Raw genomic sequence first — 17,634 nt, forward strand, 5'->3', positions numbered from 1 at the left:
TAGCTCTGCTCAAGCTAGCATGCTAAATACAGCAGTATGGCTGCAGAAGTGACTCGGCACTGACTTGGGATAGCCCTCCGAGTAAATACCCAGGGGGTCAGGCGGGATTGCACTCAGGTGGCTAACCCAAGCCCCTGCCTATGTGACTGCAGCCACACTGCTACATTTAGCACACTAGCTTGTGTATGTTTACCCATGCTGGGAATCGCATCTCCCACCACTGTCCAGACATACCCTAAGAGGTGGGTAAATGTATCCCCATTGTACAGACGGGGAAGCTGTGGCACAGATCAGTGATGAACTTGCTCAAAGCCAAGCAGTGATTCAGAGCTGGGATTAGAACCCTGGCATTCCTGCTCTCAGTCTTGTGCTCAAGACCAATAAACCACGTTTGCCTTGATTTGTCCCATGGAGTTTGCTATTTGATTTGCACTGAAGTGAAGAGACTGTGCTGTCAACTATAAATTCCTGCTCAGGAGCTAATAGGGCGTGTGCCACCCACGTGTGCTTGAATATATTGCGAATTGCTTTGCCAACATGCTTTGGATTAGGCCATTCCCCACCCTGCCCAGTGCTCCGAGCCTTAGCGGGGGCCAAGCGTGTCATACTTTTGGAAGGATATCTGTACTGCAGCTTCTTGATGAGCTCTTCAGGGGTAATGAATGTTCTGTACGTCGTCAAAAAGGCTTCACAATACAGCACCAGATCTAAAGAGGAAGGCAATAAAACCTCAGTCAACTGTGTCTTCAGAAGGAAGCATGCTCTATACTGAATCCAACCTTTACTGTGTCTTTACAAAAGGAAAAAAATAGATAATAGGGAAGGTAAACTTCTGAAAGAACAAATTAATATCCAGCTTTGCAGAAACACCACAGTATTATTTTTTGCCAGCAGGTGGACCTAATGCACAAGAGCAATTGCAAAGTTCTCTATCCCATGGCTGTAACATACAGAGATTTGCTCGGAGCAACCACCTAGAGGATCAGCAAAAATCATCTCTCTCAGAGAAGAGGGTCTTTAATAGTAGGTCAAGCAAAAGTACAATAAAGCTCCTGGTGATGGGTCCTTAGGACCACTTTCACAGCATTACTGCTGATTTTGCAGAGACTGCAAAAAGTAAGGGCTTGTCTACACTACCGCACGTGGTCAATCTAAGATACGCAACTTCAGCTACGTGAATAGCGTAGCTGAAGTTGACATACTTAGATCTACTTACCGTGTCTTCACTGCGGTAAGTCGACAGCTGACGCTCTCCCGTCGACTCCGCTTGTGCTCCTCGTTCTGGTGGAGTACCGGACTCGAGGGGAGAGCGCTCAGCGGTCGATTTATCGTGTCTATACTAGAGACACGATAAATTGACCCCCGCTGGATTGATCGCTGCCCGTCAATCTGGCGGCTAGTGTAGACAAGCCCTAAGACTATTTCCAAAAAGGGGAAGAGTTAATACCACTGCAAATATTGGCCAGTAAGGGGTGCTAGAGAGCATATAGTATGCTGCTATGCCAAGGCATCTTCACAACAGGATGCCAATGGCTTTGTCTACAGCCATGGGAGCAGGAGATGGAATTTGAACATGAGAGTGAAAGGTGCATCTATAAAGTTAAGTGTGGAATGATGGCGTCACTTCATCGGGGAGAAAGTGGTAACAGTGGAGGCTAGTCCTTCTATGAACAGGCGAAATGAGTTTGGCAGTCTCAGCCCAAACCATCGCATTCTGGCCTGACTGATCATTTCTGTTCCAGAGAAGCTGTGACAGGAAAAGGAGGTTGCATGTTAGGACTGAAATACATTGGCAGATCTGGGGGAGAAGGACTGGTAATTACAGGTGAAGGTTCACTAGGGGTTTTAGGCCAGGGTCGAGGTGTATCAGCAGAGATGCATGGGAAAACTTCCACAGCACCTGCACATGCCAAGTTTCCCTCCAGCCAGGCATGTCACCCCCAGAGTTCCTGAGCAGTAATGTCAATTCATTGCTTTGTTACAACGGTTGGGGGGAATGGACGCATGACAATCACTCCTATCTGTCTGCAGTGTTTCACTTGGCAGTAACCTGACACAGAAAGCTCCTTACTGCTGCTCCTAAATCAGTGGAGAGCTGCTGTCTTTCAGTTAAAGATGATCAGATATAATCTCTAAAGCAGGGCGGATGGGTGGTCATGTCAGAGGTGAGCTCTGTGCCTTGTTCAGCTGTAATCCTGCATCTGCAGCAGGCATGCACAGCCATGGGCACTTAGCTGGGCCCAGGTTTTATTCCTAAAGACCACAAGTCTTCTTTTATCCCTTATTTCACTTAACTCTGCTACTCAAACCTAAACGGACAAGAAGCAGCAATAGGGAGTGGAGTTATATTTATTCTGGGTTCCCACCCATCCAAAAGGCATTGTGAGGTAATATAGCTGGTGTGCTCTGGCACCCAGGAAATTCATCTTTAAAGGAAAGCCTCTTAACCATACCTCTCTCTGCAGTTCAGCTGATAGATTTACAAGCCCTGAATTCTTCTTATCCTAAACTTAATTCATTAACCCTCTCAGTCTCCTAAACACTGGGTTAGTATAGCATAAGTTCTTTTGTTTTAACTTGCACCAACAATTTGGCACAGCATCAAAGGGTGAGTTTGCCAACTATTATAAGAAATACACTACACACCTCTCTCCCCCTCCCACTTCTCCATATCGATACACGGATAACTGCTAACAGAAGAGGCTACTGCATATCTAAAACACAAGGTGATCTGCATTCATGAGAAGTGTACCAGACTCCTCACAGCCTCTTCAGATTTCATCATTTCCACACAAGTTGTCCAACATGTATCCCTCTAGCAATTAGCTCTCCAAAAACAGAAACACGGTGGAAGAGTCTGCTGCACCAAGGAAGAGCAGTGCTAAATTAGAGCTGATAAACAATCCAATGCATCCGATGAAGTGAGCTGTAGCTCATGAAAGCTTATGCTCAAATAAATTGGTTAGTCTCTAAGGTGCCACAAGTACTCCTTTTCTTTTTGCGAATACTGACTAACACGGCTGCTACTCTGAAATCTAAAAATGAAAGATATTCCTCTTTAAAATGATCAAATATGAGGGCTGAGTGGCTCAGTGGGTGAGCGTATCTGGCTGGCAATCCAGGAGAACTTCCTCAGTTTAGGTCAGTGCAAATGTCTCACTTTCACTCTTTGGAAATGCTGCAAAGCCCATCTTTATTCACAGGGTTGGGGAGGGACGGTTGATGTTTGGGGGAGCTGGATTTGGGGGGTTAACTGGATAGTTCAATTAAATATATCGTTAGAATTAGTGTAGCGAATAGAATGGTTAAAATTTGAGCATTCGGTGCTTAAAAATAAGCAAAGTGTTTAACATTATGAGATTCTGTGCTGTAAAATCCAAATAAATGAAAGAATCTCTCCACCCACGTCCCACTTTTATACATGATGACAAATCACCACTCAAGTTGGCATGATTGGTTGCCCATGTGTAAGAGGATCAGGGCTGGACCAGGAAGGATGCTCCAGCTGAATTTGAATTGCACTGGTAGAACAGTGCTGGGACAGCTCACCCAGTGCGTTTGGCTCAATCCCGTGATATTACTCACACTTCAATGCTAAGTTCACTCACGTCATCCCCACCCCAACATTAAACTAAAGTCAATAGGTTACAGAGTACAAGCGTCACTATGAAAATTGAATCAATGGCACAATGTGCCATTCACAATTATTCTTCCCTAACTCAACGACATTCATTTGCAAGTAGAGTGATACCATGGCAATGGTGGCACTAGCTTGCACTGGGATGCCTCGCTCTGCAGAGCTAGACTCTGGACACGGAAGAGTTAAAAAAAACATTGCTGTTGAATTGAATGGTACAAGAGTTTATCCAGCTTTGCTCTGTTTCACCAGAGATAAACACAATCCCCTCTGCAACATTAATGCAGTCGTCCCCTTTGTCCACGTCTGCATATGGTAATACAATTGACAGGCAACACTACAGAGGTTCAGAGCACAACCAGAAAAAAGCCACACCAAGCTGCAGACTGCCAGCTTGCTCCCTTTCATTCACTGTACCTTTCCTGTCAGTCTCAGTCGCATGGACTAGCAAGATATCCCCGGATCCACCACGAACATCTGGCCCATCATCGCCCTGCAATGAGAAGAGAAACATGTTACACACAGGAGACTGAGCCCCCTTCAGCATGGCCTAATTCCTTAGTGCCTAAAATGCAGCGCTAACCTGTGCAGCCCGTCACATTCCTTGCAACTCCCACAGCAAAGCGTGAGCTGGGACAAGGTGTCGAGTACCAGGCCAATCCTGTGATCTAGTGGGAGCGTTCTGCCTGCCATACAGGGGGACTCAGTTTTGACCTGCAGTCTGGGTTACTCACTCCTTGGGCCAGGCTGGGAAGTGCAGCAAAACTAAATGCTTTGCCTGTGAGCAGACGGAAGAGAAATATTTTGTGCTGCTCACCGGTGATCACTCCAATGGCTATTAAGGAGCAGCAATAGCTCGTGATCATACATCAGAGGCAGTCTGTATGCATTATGATGCAAAGGGTGTAGAGTGAAAGCTGCACATTCAACCTTAACTTGGGCATTTCCTCACTTTTGAATATTTAACTGTGCAAACAGATGCTGTATTAATAATCTGGTGTGTTTAATTTTCCAGGTGTGCGTGGTGGGGAATGGGATTATAAAGGAAAGAGAAAAAGAGGGGAAAAACACATCTCCGAACTTTAAAGAAGGTGCTTCAGTCTCTAGAACGTCAAAGCTCGTTTAGTTTGAAAAAACTTCAAATAGAGCATGCAAATTCTATAATCTGGAACTATTTTGCTAGATGTCACCTGTCTGCTGCTATCTTTAACCAAGTCCATGTGCCGGGAATAGAACTCAGGTGTCCTCAGGCTTCCAGTCCCCTGCCTCACCACCATACCAAACATCCTCTCCCCCTGTTGTACGTGTAGAAGTAGCACACTACTAAACTTATATAAAACTACATAATTCTTAAGGGCTTTACATGGAATATTCCTGCAGGGAAGAGACTGGAATACTACCTGGCTCCCTTGGACTATTTCTTTGCCACTCCAGTATACACAGCACTGGAAATACTCCTGATTTACAGACATGGAGCAACTGTGCCTAAGATGTGATTTTTCAGGTAAACTTCTGGCAAGGCTTATGAAATACCACTTAAAGAATGAATAATAGCTTCCAGCTCTCCTGCAAATCTTGGCTGTCCAAACAACACTCCCGTAAGTGCCAGTAAATGATATATTGTTTCTGTTTTCCAGAACGGCCCCCTGACAGTCTGAAAGCTTCAAAGGCCTTGTATATTCCCTTGAGCCCTGCATCAGAAATAGCTTAGTTCGGAATATCAGCAAGCAAGTGTAGATGTCTGTCAATGCACTCAGGCCAGAAACCAAGTTGTTTCTCAAGTGCAGGAACAGCTATTTTGCGGAGTAGTTTGCATCTCTGAAGCCATTTAACAATTTGGAAACTAAATGCACTTAGTGCAACTTCCTGCTGGAGACTAATCCATATGCTAAACCTTCATTCACACTTACAAATACAGCAACTAATCACCCTGACTACACACCCATGTTTAATTACTGTATTTATCACAGGCTATGTGTACACTGAGCTGCAGTGCAGGTTATCGAGTTATGAAACGTAGAGCGCACCAAAATGTTGCACTCGAACTGCCCCAGGTGGATGCTGCTGGCGTAGATGAAAAGGTACCTAGTTCGCATTAACATGGTACCTAGTTCATGTAAAATTAGTCCTCTTTCAAACAGGACTATGTTAATGCGAACTAGGTACCTTTTCATTCATGCCAGCAGCATCCACATGGGGCAGTTTGAATGCAACATTTTGGTGCTCTCTGCAATTCATAACTCTATAGCATGCACTGGGGCCCAGCATAGACAAGCCCTTGGAATCTCAGCTGTTGCATTTCGGATGCCGGTACAGGCTGAAGAGGTGGAAGACACAAGAACGTGCTGGTGTTCAATGAGACGGCCCGTGCTTTGTTAATGAACTCATGGTCTGATGCCGATGCTTCCTTTCCATGCTGGTGTCTCATCTGCTTTCAGCACAGTTTACACACAAAAAGCTGCAACTCGTTGCTTCTGCAAACCAGTTTTTCCTATTAGCTTGCACAGAGGCTGACTGTTTGATTCTCTTTCTCTGCACTCATGGTCAACCAGATTTCATTAAAGCACAAACCAAGGAGCATGAAAGTGACTCTTACAGGCACCTACCTCCTGCTTCAATGTTAGCCGAGCCATAATTTCATTGTGGTCAATCAGGGTCAGCTCATCTACCTCCTCCTCTAGCGATGATTCCAAAGCATCCGGTGACTTCTGCCGCCTGGAAGAGAAGCAAAAGACCATCAGGATCATTAATCATATAGATGGCGAAGCAGAGAGCCAGGCCACATTGAGAGCACAGTGTCCAGGCCTTCATTAAATGGCCCAGAGAATACAGGAAGTCCGATACTCCCAAAGTCAGGGAAACCCCCTGCAAACAAATCTGAGTGTCGGATACTAATACTATGGCTTTTTGCATCCCTGGGAAAGGAGAAAGACCGGGGCTGATAAATGAAACTTTCAGGAACAGAGCACTTGTCCAGCCGGATTTCTGGCTATTAAATAGAATTAAACTACAGCATGCATGACTGCACACTTCAGCGTCTCCATGCACTGTCTGCCACATCATCCTTCATGTTATTACAGCACGAGAACCATGAAGCCAAGTGATTCTGCAAACCTATGGATGTGGGAAAATAGACTGTCATGGCTGGAGTATCTCTTTAAATTAGTTCATAATCTGTTTTGCTGGCAGAGGGCTGAGACAACAAGCTCTCTCTCAGTTGGAAGACATGACAGAGGTTCTAACGGTTTCTCTTCCTGTGTTATACAGCTGCCTCCCTAGCACTCCCTAGCTCCAAGGGGAGGTGCTCTTGTTGTATCTTGTACAGATTCCCCCTGCCTGGCTTCCTATAATACTATGTGAAAATCCTCCAAAGCCACCCCTACCCCAGTGTCTGACCACCACAGAGCAGTCTATATTTTCATCAGACACTAAGCTTAGTATGAGAATTGTTGTGTCGCTTCCTTCATTGCAATGATTAAAACCCTTAAAGCAACTGTCAACTTCATTGGGACAGAGACAAAAATTACTGTGTGTGTGTTGTACCAACATGCATTGCCTCTTTGTTTATTTAGAACGAGGATTTCAAAATAACGCAGAGCCTGGAAGGGATATAAACCCTCTTGCTTTCGGGTATGAGCTAATCTCTAACAAGGTCAGGAAGAAAATTCCTTTGGGTAGGTAATTCTGTAACTGCCTAATACAGGGTTTCTTGCACCTTTTCTCAGAAGGAGCTGGGACTGGGCACTGTCAGAGACAGGATACAGGATTGGGCTGAGTGTCTGATCCAGCACAGCTGCTCCTACGTAGTGGCTGCATCAAGCACTGTGGGTTTGTTAAATCACCCTGCGCAGCCTGGATTTTCCTTGTTAGGTGGGATCTGTTTCTCATGAGACTGTCTAATTTAATGGGCTAAAAATCTTGACAATATAAAGTTTTCTGAAGGCAGAACATGACACACGTGGCTTGTTTGGCAGTGGGTAGGACTAAAATAGCCCTGCTCAGGCATTGCTGTTTTGTGAGGCAGGGGGAACTGCAAGTTCAGGTCAGGCCCACCTCTCACCACCATCTCTGCTTTCTTTCCCAGTGGTGCTGCTATGCGAACTGGAGTCTTTGGGGTGGCCGTCTTTGATGGCGGGAGATTCCTATAAAAGAAAGAAGCTTTTGATCATTACATGGGATCCTGCAACCATTGGTCATCCCACACTCACAACCTGGCTGCCTCTAAATGGCCCTTTACTGTAAATTCCTATGGAGGGATTAAAGATTGATGCAAGTTAATGCCAAATGCCAGGAAAAAACAGATGTTAATTAGACAGAAAATTTGGGAGCATCTCTGGAGACTTTAATGTAATTATTTTGGTTTACTTTTAAGGTTGTGAAATTATGCTGATAGTTACAAATCACAAGTCAGCTGTTGACCTGGATCTTGAACTTCCCCCCACACTTTTTCAAAAGACCTTGCATTTGAAATGTACTTCCCTTCTACTGAATTAAATGCACTCTGCAAGACAGCTCTAAACTTTTCACTGCAACTCCTCTTCCTCTTCTAATTCCTTCCTAGTTATAGCCCCCAAAAGTCCCACTTGTCATAATGTGTGGATGTAAACTCCCTTCCCTCCCTCATCTCTCCCATCAGAGGAGGTTACGCAATGATGCTCAACTGCTGTGGAAATGATGCTAATGTTAAAAAAAAAAAAAAAAAAAGAGCAATCTGAACATAAGGCATATAATAGCAGGTATACAGTTCAAAGCAAATAAAGATACACCTTAAATTAGCCATTTATTAAGGAGGACAATAGCTATGAAAGGTAAATGGGATTATTAACTTTACAGTGCTGTAGTTGAGAGCTATTTAGCACTATGCTGAGTGATCCTTGGAGGTTCAACATATCAACCTGAGAGGATTCAAAACACCTTTCTATCAGAATCACCCTAGAAATTTTACTGTCAAGCCTGGGATTTTTATGCATCTGCAAAGTTGTGCTTAGTTACATATAGCGAGAAATGTTATAAAGTCTTATTTCACTGTTAGGAACGAGCTGGATGATATGAACGAGGAGCGGGAATTGCCTGATTGTCAGAGGTGTAGATAGAAGGGCAATGGTAGGAGCCTCATTACTTGGGATATTTAAAACGAGACAGGAATAAGCGCTAGATCGCGTCCTCCAGTGAACAATCCCACCGAAGCAGAGGAGTGGACAAGGCAGAACTTCGCAGATCTTTGCCTTCGCTATTTTCGACAATAACGGGAAGATGGTCAGCGGCACTAGAACACTTTTTATAGTGGGGGCGCTGCGTCCCCCCGTCCCCGCCCCCCAGAGCTGACTCTGGGAATGGGGGGACCTGGACAAGGGTAAGGGGGCTGAGGCTGGCAGGCCTGGGGCTGGCAGCCGGGACCCCGGGCACAGGGCCACGAGCGGAGCCCCATGCAAAACCTGAGGGTTCTGCAGCACCCCCCACACCTGTAGCTCCCCCGCCTGTAAAGATGATACCCCCGTGATGTGATCTACCCTGTCTCTTGTAGGAAACAGCTAAGATGAGCCCTGTGCAGAGGAGGAGGAAAGGGGGAATAGACTATATCAATCACTTACTTTATGTCCCATGGGTGATGGAAAAAGATGGCATTTTATAAACACAAGACTTGATTTTAAAAAAGTCAAAGCAGTTAAGAATATTAGTAAAGAACTGGCACTGCCAAAGATGCAGCACAAGTCAAGGCTTGTACCTTTCCAGAAAAAAAACCACCAGCAAACCCAACCCTCGTGCACACAGCCCTAAACAAACGGCAGAGCACGCTGAAGCAGCATTAAAGGAAAAGCAACCACTATGTTCTTAAAAACATTCACCCAAAATCTCTGAAGCCAAGCAAGCACCATCTGCTCTCCATCCACACTGAGATTCCCCTCTAGAGAGGAAACCAAAACAGACAAGCAGAACGGCCCACCATTAAAGCATTACATTCAGCAAAACACAGAAGCACCACAATATGCAGGAGAGACTTATAAAAAGCATGTTATGCTTTGCATGAACTCAGCATGCACCAAGCAGCCCCTTCCCGTTTACTTACTCCTTCAGAGTGAGGGAGTTCCCCGTTGCTTTGGCCAGAGGAATACAGATTGACGTATTCACCCTCACCAGCCTCCTCGCTGGCGTTTTCACTCTATGGGAGACAGGATGAAAGGAAATGTGTCACGGTGCCCCCGCGCCCAGCACTTAACCCTAACAATGTGTGCAAGTGAACGTGCCTGGCCCAGGCCCTGGCAAGAAAGGATCTCTCCCCACCCACTGGCACTAAGGCTGGGAACCTTTCCTCTGGCACCGATGGAAGGCTGCCACCACTTTCTTCTGGCTCTGTACTTTCACTGAGATAATCGCTATTTCCCAATTCACAAGGTCTATCCAGAAGGCCAAGAGGTATGGCAATCAGCAGCAGGAGAGCAGTGCGGATTGGTTTGAGAGAGCTACCATGGAAGCCAACTGTTGGAGATCACAGTGTAGCCAAATGCAAATGCAGACTTCAAAAAATTACAGATGCTGAACATTTATAGTTTAAAACAAAAACACCACAATGGGACCTAGTACACACTCTGTGGCCTGCCACAGTAATCATGGCTTGATCTTGCAGTGTAGATAAGACCAGACTGCATTCCCAAAGCATGCTATATAGCATAGGATTTTAGCATAGCTTGGAAATGTCATTGAAAACACAGCTCAGACCATACCTTTGAATGCAAGACAAAAACCACACTGGGAGGTCGGGTGGGGACTGTGTTGTAGGAAGGTCCCACAACAAGGAAGATGCAACAGTGTAGTTAGTTAGGAGTGAAGAATCCAAAAATCAGTTTCTCCTTTGCTTACTTGACAAGCCCTGAATTTAGGAAGGTTCTCCCCCTACAGTCAGAACCACAAAACCAGTAAAAAGAACAGGAGGACTTGTGGCACCTTAGAGACTAACAAATTTATTTGAGCATAAGCAAACCAGTAAAGTGCCTGATCTCAGCTTTTCTGTGGGAAACAGAGGCTCTTGAATTCTAGTCTTTACAGGCAAGTGAAAGAGGAACTGCTTAGTTTAAAAATGTAGCTGCCACGCACAGGCCTCCACATCTGTTTTATTAACAGATCTGGAACCTTAAACTAGCGTTGCCAAAACAGATACCGTTCTCCAAACAGATCATCAGGCTAACACCTCTGGCTGAGCCAACCAGTGCCTGATGCTGCCCATTCAACTGTGTGCACTCTAACCAGCTATGAAGCTCAAGCTGCTTGCAGTCAGAAGGGGGTTTGGAGAAGCCCCCAAATCTGTTGCAGATTAGAGAGGACAGTAAGCAGTTATAACGCACTGAGGCCCAGTCCAGAGGCTCATCATTAAGGCAGGGGTGGGGAGCCTAGAGTAGCAGTCACAAAAGCCTGAAGTTCTCACAACCAGAGTGCGTATGAACCAGGGGTCAAGAACTACTGTGTTAAACAGATTTATGTTAAAAAGCTCTGCCTCTCCTTTCTTCAAACTCACACCACGATGCTCCGAGGCAGCTACAGCTATTTCTTTACCTCTCTCTTTCACCACCAGTTTAACATTTAGGGAGAGTTTCCAACCTGCCTGTTTCTCTCATTACTTGTGACCTTCACTTTTATATCAAACGATCTCTCTGCCCACACACAAAGAAATAACTTTAGCTCACACCTGGGTTAAGGTAAAATGTGTATTAAAACAAGTGACAGTTCTTTAAAAACACATCCTTGCGTTAAGGTGCATTATCTCTTTGGATATTCTCACCGAAGATGTCTGGAGAGAATCAGTGAAAGAGGTTTCAGAAGGAAGGCAGACAGGAGCATTCCCGTTAAAGCTGCTCTCCTGAGAAGAGGAGTTTGGCACATCCACAGTGCTTGGTGACTGGCTGGCTGTGGTTGGCACGGCTAGGTCAGAGCTCTGAGATTGATGGACATGTGGAAAAGGCGGGGTGGAAGAGGAAGAGGAGGTAGAAGAAAGAAAAGGAGGAATGGAAGCTTGGTTGTGAGGCACAAAATCCTGTGAGTAGGACCTAAACACAGATTTGTACTACAGGATGCAAAATGAACAACATAAAAACAAGGAGGATGGGAAAAAGAGACAGACAAAAGAAAAAGTAATTAGATTAATAGTAGTTTAGCAGTGACAGCACAAGGTATTTCTAACAAAGGCATCTCTTTGTTGAGAGGCAAAACTAAACGGAGACAGCATTATTTTATCATCCACATAGGAGAGCTGGAATCACTAACTGGGACATCTGCCAGGTTTTCTCTAGGTGAGGCATGTTCCTTTTAGATTAGCAGGCTGCTCATCTTACTGAAGACAGGGAAAGGGGACAAATGGAGGTCTTCAGTCATTGGTGGAAGGGAGATTCTGGCTATTTTTGTACAAATAATGACAAAAGCTGCACCCTGCCAATCATGTGAGCTGGTGAAGAGAGACACAGGCATACAGATACCATGATGAGGAGAGAGGTATAAATACATAGACAGAGAGAAGTATTCTGTGTGTATATTACTTTTCCAATGGGTTTACATGGGACATATACTTAAGAGGCTGTTTGCTGCAACCATATAATTTAACAGCTATTGTGAAAATTCTGCTCCGTAGATCTAGAACCATGCAGAACACAGAGGAGAATGTCTAAATATTGTCTTCAAAGTTATGCTGAAAGATAGGTTAAGTTACAATCACAGATGCCATTATTCCTTTCCACTTGAAAAGTACTAATTGCCCTGAGGAGCAATGAACTCTACATTAAAACCAACCTCTCATTCAGTGGCTCTCAGAGAGTCTACTGGGGACGAGATGAAAGGAAATACACAGTCTACATGAAACTCTATTGTGCCACACGTCCTTGCTTTCAGACTCTTACCCAGACAGTACTGAATGGGAGTAAGGTGCAGGGAGTACACCATGCCAAGAGAGTTACAAGAAAACCCTCACATATCACTACCTTTGTTACTGGTGAGGAGTGCAGTCAGGATGACTCAAAAGCAGGAATTTAAATAATGAGGCAAATGAGGCTAAATCTGATGGTTACGGGTGTATTTTAAAATATGCACAGGAATGTAGCCAGGAAGCCTGAAGGAAGAATCAAGTCATCCAAAAAGCTTGGGGGAAGCTGTTGTACATGTTGCTGACAATGGACTTGAATGCACTGCATAAGCAGATTTCAGAGTAGCAGCCGTCTTAGTCTGCATTCGCAAAAAGAAAAGGAGGACTTGTGGCACCTTAGAGACTAACCAATTTATTTGAGCATAAGCTTTCGTCAGCTACAGCTCACTCCGATGAAGTGAGCTGTAGCTCACGAAAGCTTATGCTCAAATGAATTGGTTAGTCTCTAAGGTGCCAAAGTACTCCTTTTCTTTTTGCATAAGCAGAGTGCTTTGCTACGATTTTCTAGAAGTGCAAATACTGGTTCCTGAAACCAGGCTGGATAGAAATGCTGCTACACTACGAGAAAGAGGCCAGGGGGAGTGATCTCTCAAAAATTTAAACCAAGCTTTTTTCACGATCAGAATTTCAACAGCCCACCTCAGTGCTTAATAGATGATGCGTGAACAGATCATAAAAACAAAGTCCATCACCTGAAGCAGGGTGATAGCATTTGGATGTGTATGTTTCAGTCCTTAGCTTTATTTTTCATCTTGGAAACATTTAAATGTACAATGGCAGTAAATTCTAAACCAAGGAGAAATCAAGACATGCCTCAGACCAGGGCCTGAGTATTAAAGCTTTACCACTACAAAGTGATAATGAAACAAAATGAAAAGGTCAGTAGCTAGATTTTACCTTACTCCTTGAGTAGTTTCTCCTTCTTGTCTTGTGTGTGGAGCCTGAGCTAGTCTCTGTGTTTCCAGAGCCTAGACTGAATCGCAAGACACCACAGACAGGAATAGAGGGGGAGTGCTTTGGAAACAGAGTTAAAAAGACTAGACCAAAAAAAAAAAAAAAATACAAAAGCAAATCCTTCCCACATGCATGTAGCTAAGAGGAGTCCAGCTCCAGGGCCTGCTCTTCTCCCTTCCTACCCATTTCTTTACAAATGTCAACTTTTGGTGTGTCCTTAGCAACGCTGACAGGTCTAATCTCCATATTTACTTTCATCTGTCTGCATAAAGGCTCCACTTTTATTCATTTTCACTTGTCTGGCACAAAACGCTAAATCCCTAGGAAGCCTCCAGGCTCATGACATCATTCTGGCTCAGCAGATTGATTCTGCCTGCCCTGTCCTCCTGATATTTCATGATCTCACTGGTGTTAGCATTCTGATAATGCCACATGCTCCAGGCTAGTCTTCAATTAGGAAGGGGAGCAATGTGAATGGGGAACGTGGACTAGCTACCAAATACCCACAATGAAAGGCAGCTCAGCTGCACTTTTAACACTGTGGTCATAACAATGGAATTTCTCTGCTCCAATTAAAGCAAATCTTCATCCCAATCATGACCTGTGTCCCAACTAACCCATCTTTATCCTCCTAGGGAGCCTTCCTCAGGATGGACTTCCTGCTGCTGCAGGGGACAGGAGACTTATACACAATACAATATATATAACTTTGCACTTACATAGTACATTTCATCTGAGGATCTCAAACTGCTTTGCAAAAGGCAGCTATTATCTCTCATTAAACAGACTGGGAAACTGAGCACAAAGAGGACCTAAATGGCTTGACCAAGCCCACAGAGAAAGTTAGCAGTAGGGTTGGGAGTAGAAGCCAGGCCTCCTGACCTTCAATTGCCCTGCTCTAATTACTAGACAATGCTGAACTCAAAATCAGACTCATTTATTTCTATAGCAGAGGGGGTTTATGAACTATCATTTCATCTTTGGAGATGAGCTTCAGAGTTGATTTAGGTCGTAAGTGTAAGGAAATTGGTAGCACAAATCTAATCCATTTTGGACAGAGCAAAACATTCATAGTACAGTACCGGCCCCGCGCCAACCGGACTATAAACCGGAATTTCAATGAAGATCAGAAATGCCAGTTTATAGAGCTTTCTGGTTGGTGAAGTGTCGGATAAAACAGCTTTTACTGTACTTGACAAAACTGGCAGGTTTCCCTTAGGCCTGGGCTAAGTCTACCACAGTGTTTCTCAACCTTTTTGATACGAGGGATCGGCTTGCTGCCTTCCTAAACAGCGTCAGGGAGCGCTCAGGGACCAGGGCTGGCCCACAGACTGGTCGTTGAGAACCACTGCTCTAGAGGGATCAGTGTGCTGCACCGAGGCAGGCGGAACTGGTAGATGTCGAGGGTTGAGAATGAGGCATACTACGAGGGCTTGTGAAGGAAGCTTGCACAGTGTCTGTCTCAACTGGTTTAAGACAGATATTAGTTTCAATTCAAAAGCACTTTAGTGCCCAAATATACATTAGATTCAAAAATTGGGATGGATATGGGTTAATTAATACAGACAAAGTTCTGTACTTAATAGGTCTCTCTTCTCTGTCCTCCATAGCCCCGTAAAACGTAATCTCAAAATGGGGTTTGTAGATGTTACTGTAAAACATGGTATCCAAGAAACACACAAAATCTATTATTACATGATCTTTACAGGATACAAACAAGAACTCAGCTTGTTGCTATGAAGGAAGCAGTGCAGGGGACCCTCTGTAGGCTGCCATTAATTAACCCTGCCTAACAATTTTGGGATACTGGGTCTTTTACAAAACAATCCAGCAAGGCCCCTCCTTTTTGCTACATTTCAGCCTGCCTGTGAGCAGCTCTGGAATTCAAACTATGCAGTCATGCTGGGACAAGAGCCAAGCATGAAGCGTACTTTTAAAGGGGGAAAACACCCAGTGTTTGAATTACTGATCCATATGGTTCCCATTTCTGCTAATCTCCAGCCTAGCACACAGCTGCAGCATGGGCTGCTACAATGACTTCAACAGGGTCTGAGCACTAGAGATTTCTCCTAGAAACACGGCTGCTCTTTTAAAACCATACTGACTGGGAGTGGGGGGAGAGGAGAGTCCGTTCACTCAACAGAATTGCAACAACAACAACAAAAATCACAGCTGAGAGTTCATCTTGGAAACTGGTTAGGGCTGGTTGTTCTTCCCATTTCTGAGAGGCTTCTGCAGGGTCAGAAAGACTTTGGCTCTGGCTGCATTGAGACAGACTCAAACTCCACAGCTTTGCTTGCTTTTAAGCTGAATACTTCCAAATAATCTTCAGGGAAGCCAGAAAGCATGCAGTGTGCACCCTGAGCCTTTGGGAAGAGCATTTAACTCTCCCCAAACTCATACCATGCTAATGCCAGGCTGCCTGAGACTAGTACTGCTCCAGCACAGACTCCCAAGAGATGCTGCCAACTACCAGCACTAGAAGAGTTAGCACCAATGTGCAACTCTACCGTTATTCCCTAAAATGAAGTTCCGGCCCAGGTTTATTTGCGTCTCTCTCCTCACTAGGCATGGATGGGTTGCTATAGAAAGCCAACACAAGTGAAGTCCTACATACCTTCACATGTATATTCAGAAATTTTGGGGAGGCAGTTTAAATATTTCTGTGGTCCTCAATTAAATTAGGCCAGAGAAGACTATGACGTGCTGTGCATAACACAGGTATAAGGAATCCCTTCTCCCCCACCTGTCAGTGCATTCATGTATCATCTGCCATTCTGGAAGCACTACAATGAGCACTGGGTTTGAGACAGGAGTGGTCTTATCTCACAAGGACAATAGGGAGCAAGCTTGCCCACAGCTGAAAGCTTACCTGACACTAAAATCATTTCGACTCAGTGTCTTGTTTTTTGTGGCAGGACTTCAGGAATTGCATCACTGAATATTTCCAACTGTTTGCGTCGATTTTTGTCAGGGCTGCAGAAGGGACTGGGGGACACCACTGTTAAAACCACATCTTTACACCATTAATCTCCTCAGAGTCTCAGGGTGTCCCAGTGGACAGGGCGGCTATAAACATTACCTTGGATTAGCTGGCAGCAGATGAACCCACTATGCATGTATTGCAGGTGTGATGTTGCTCTACTCCTACTGGGGAGGTGTGACTACACACAGCAGCCAGGACAGGGTGTTTACAGGTCCCTGTTAATTGACGCTGAGATGTAGTCATCTACATCATAAATCCAGAGCTGGACTCAATTAATCGGCTGACAGAGCATTTACAGCATCAGTAGTCACACACACTGTTCGCCTTCCCAGCAACAGCCTTGTTAGCAACCCAGCTGAGTTCCCTTGCAAGTTTATCCCGACTCCACTCTACACCCACCAGGTCAGCCAGAGCCCGGTATTTTTAAAATATGAAGCTGTTACAGATCTTCTGATCCTCTCTGCTACGGCTAGTTCCAGACTGCACCAACTATTAGCTAGAACTGGACACCCAGCTTCCACGGCAGCCCCCCATGTTTAAAGAGCAATGGGCCTTATACAAGGCTGCTGTGCCCTAGATTGCAAACGCACAGCGAAATACTGGAAAGAACTTCTTATCTCCCGCGGCAATACCGGAGCTCCAGTTACTCTTGGTAATGAGGACGGAAATGTTCCAACAGTGAATGGCTCCAAACTCTGCCACGAGCAAGGCAGTGGCCCCTTCTGCTTGAACATGTCTCCGCACAGCCTCTGCTCTGGCCACACAACTCACCTCACTCTTTTTAAATGCTGAGTAGTGTAGCAGATGAATGGCCCAAGTTTTTTATTCCCCTGTGTGGGTGGCCTCCATGCTAAATTGAGAGAGAACACACAAAAGCAAAGCTCTGCTTATCTAGAGCTGGGTTTCTAATATCTCCACAAGGAAAATATGGGATAAATAAAAACATTTATAGGCCCCACTGACAGTGCTACAATCCTGGCTTCTCTTTGTAAGCCTCATCAGCAGTGCTATGGTGCTGGTTTCTCTTTGCAAACGCCATCAGCAGCGCTAATTTCACTTTCTTCTGAAGCTATGAGAACACAATCTGATGCACAGACACAGCATTAATGGTTGCAATGTAAATACCACCACCAGACACAGCACATAGCTTTT

At 44.9% G+C, this 17,634-nt stretch overlaps 1 protein-coding gene across 1 annotated transcript in view; it reads right to left on the bottom strand.

The window, feature by feature from the left end:
• RAPGEF1 (Rap guanine nucleotide exchange factor 1) overlaps positions 1–17,634 on the bottom strand; it is a 122,025-nt gene that overhangs the window by 12,013 nt on the left and 92,378 nt on the right. The window contains exons 12-17 of the mRNA XM_048822692.2: positions 11,412–11,693; positions 9,705–9,797; positions 7,691–7,779; positions 6,244–6,352; positions 4,055–4,130; positions 623–707 (exon numbers count right to left, since the gene is read on the bottom strand). Coding sequence (XP_048678649.1) covers positions 623–707; positions 4,055–4,130; positions 6,244–6,352; positions 7,691–7,779; positions 9,705–9,797; positions 11,412–11,693 — 734 coding nt within the window. The remainder of the gene's footprint in view (positions 1–622; positions 708–4,054; positions 4,131–6,243; positions 6,353–7,690; positions 7,780–9,704; positions 9,798–11,411; positions 11,694–17,634) is intronic.

Source organism: Caretta caretta, chromosome 16, assembly GCF_965140235.1.
Source record: "Caretta caretta isolate rCarCar2 chromosome 16, rCarCar1.hap1, whole genome shotgun sequence".
Taxonomy (NCBI): domain Eukaryota; kingdom Metazoa; phylum Chordata; order Testudines; family Cheloniidae; genus Caretta; species Caretta caretta.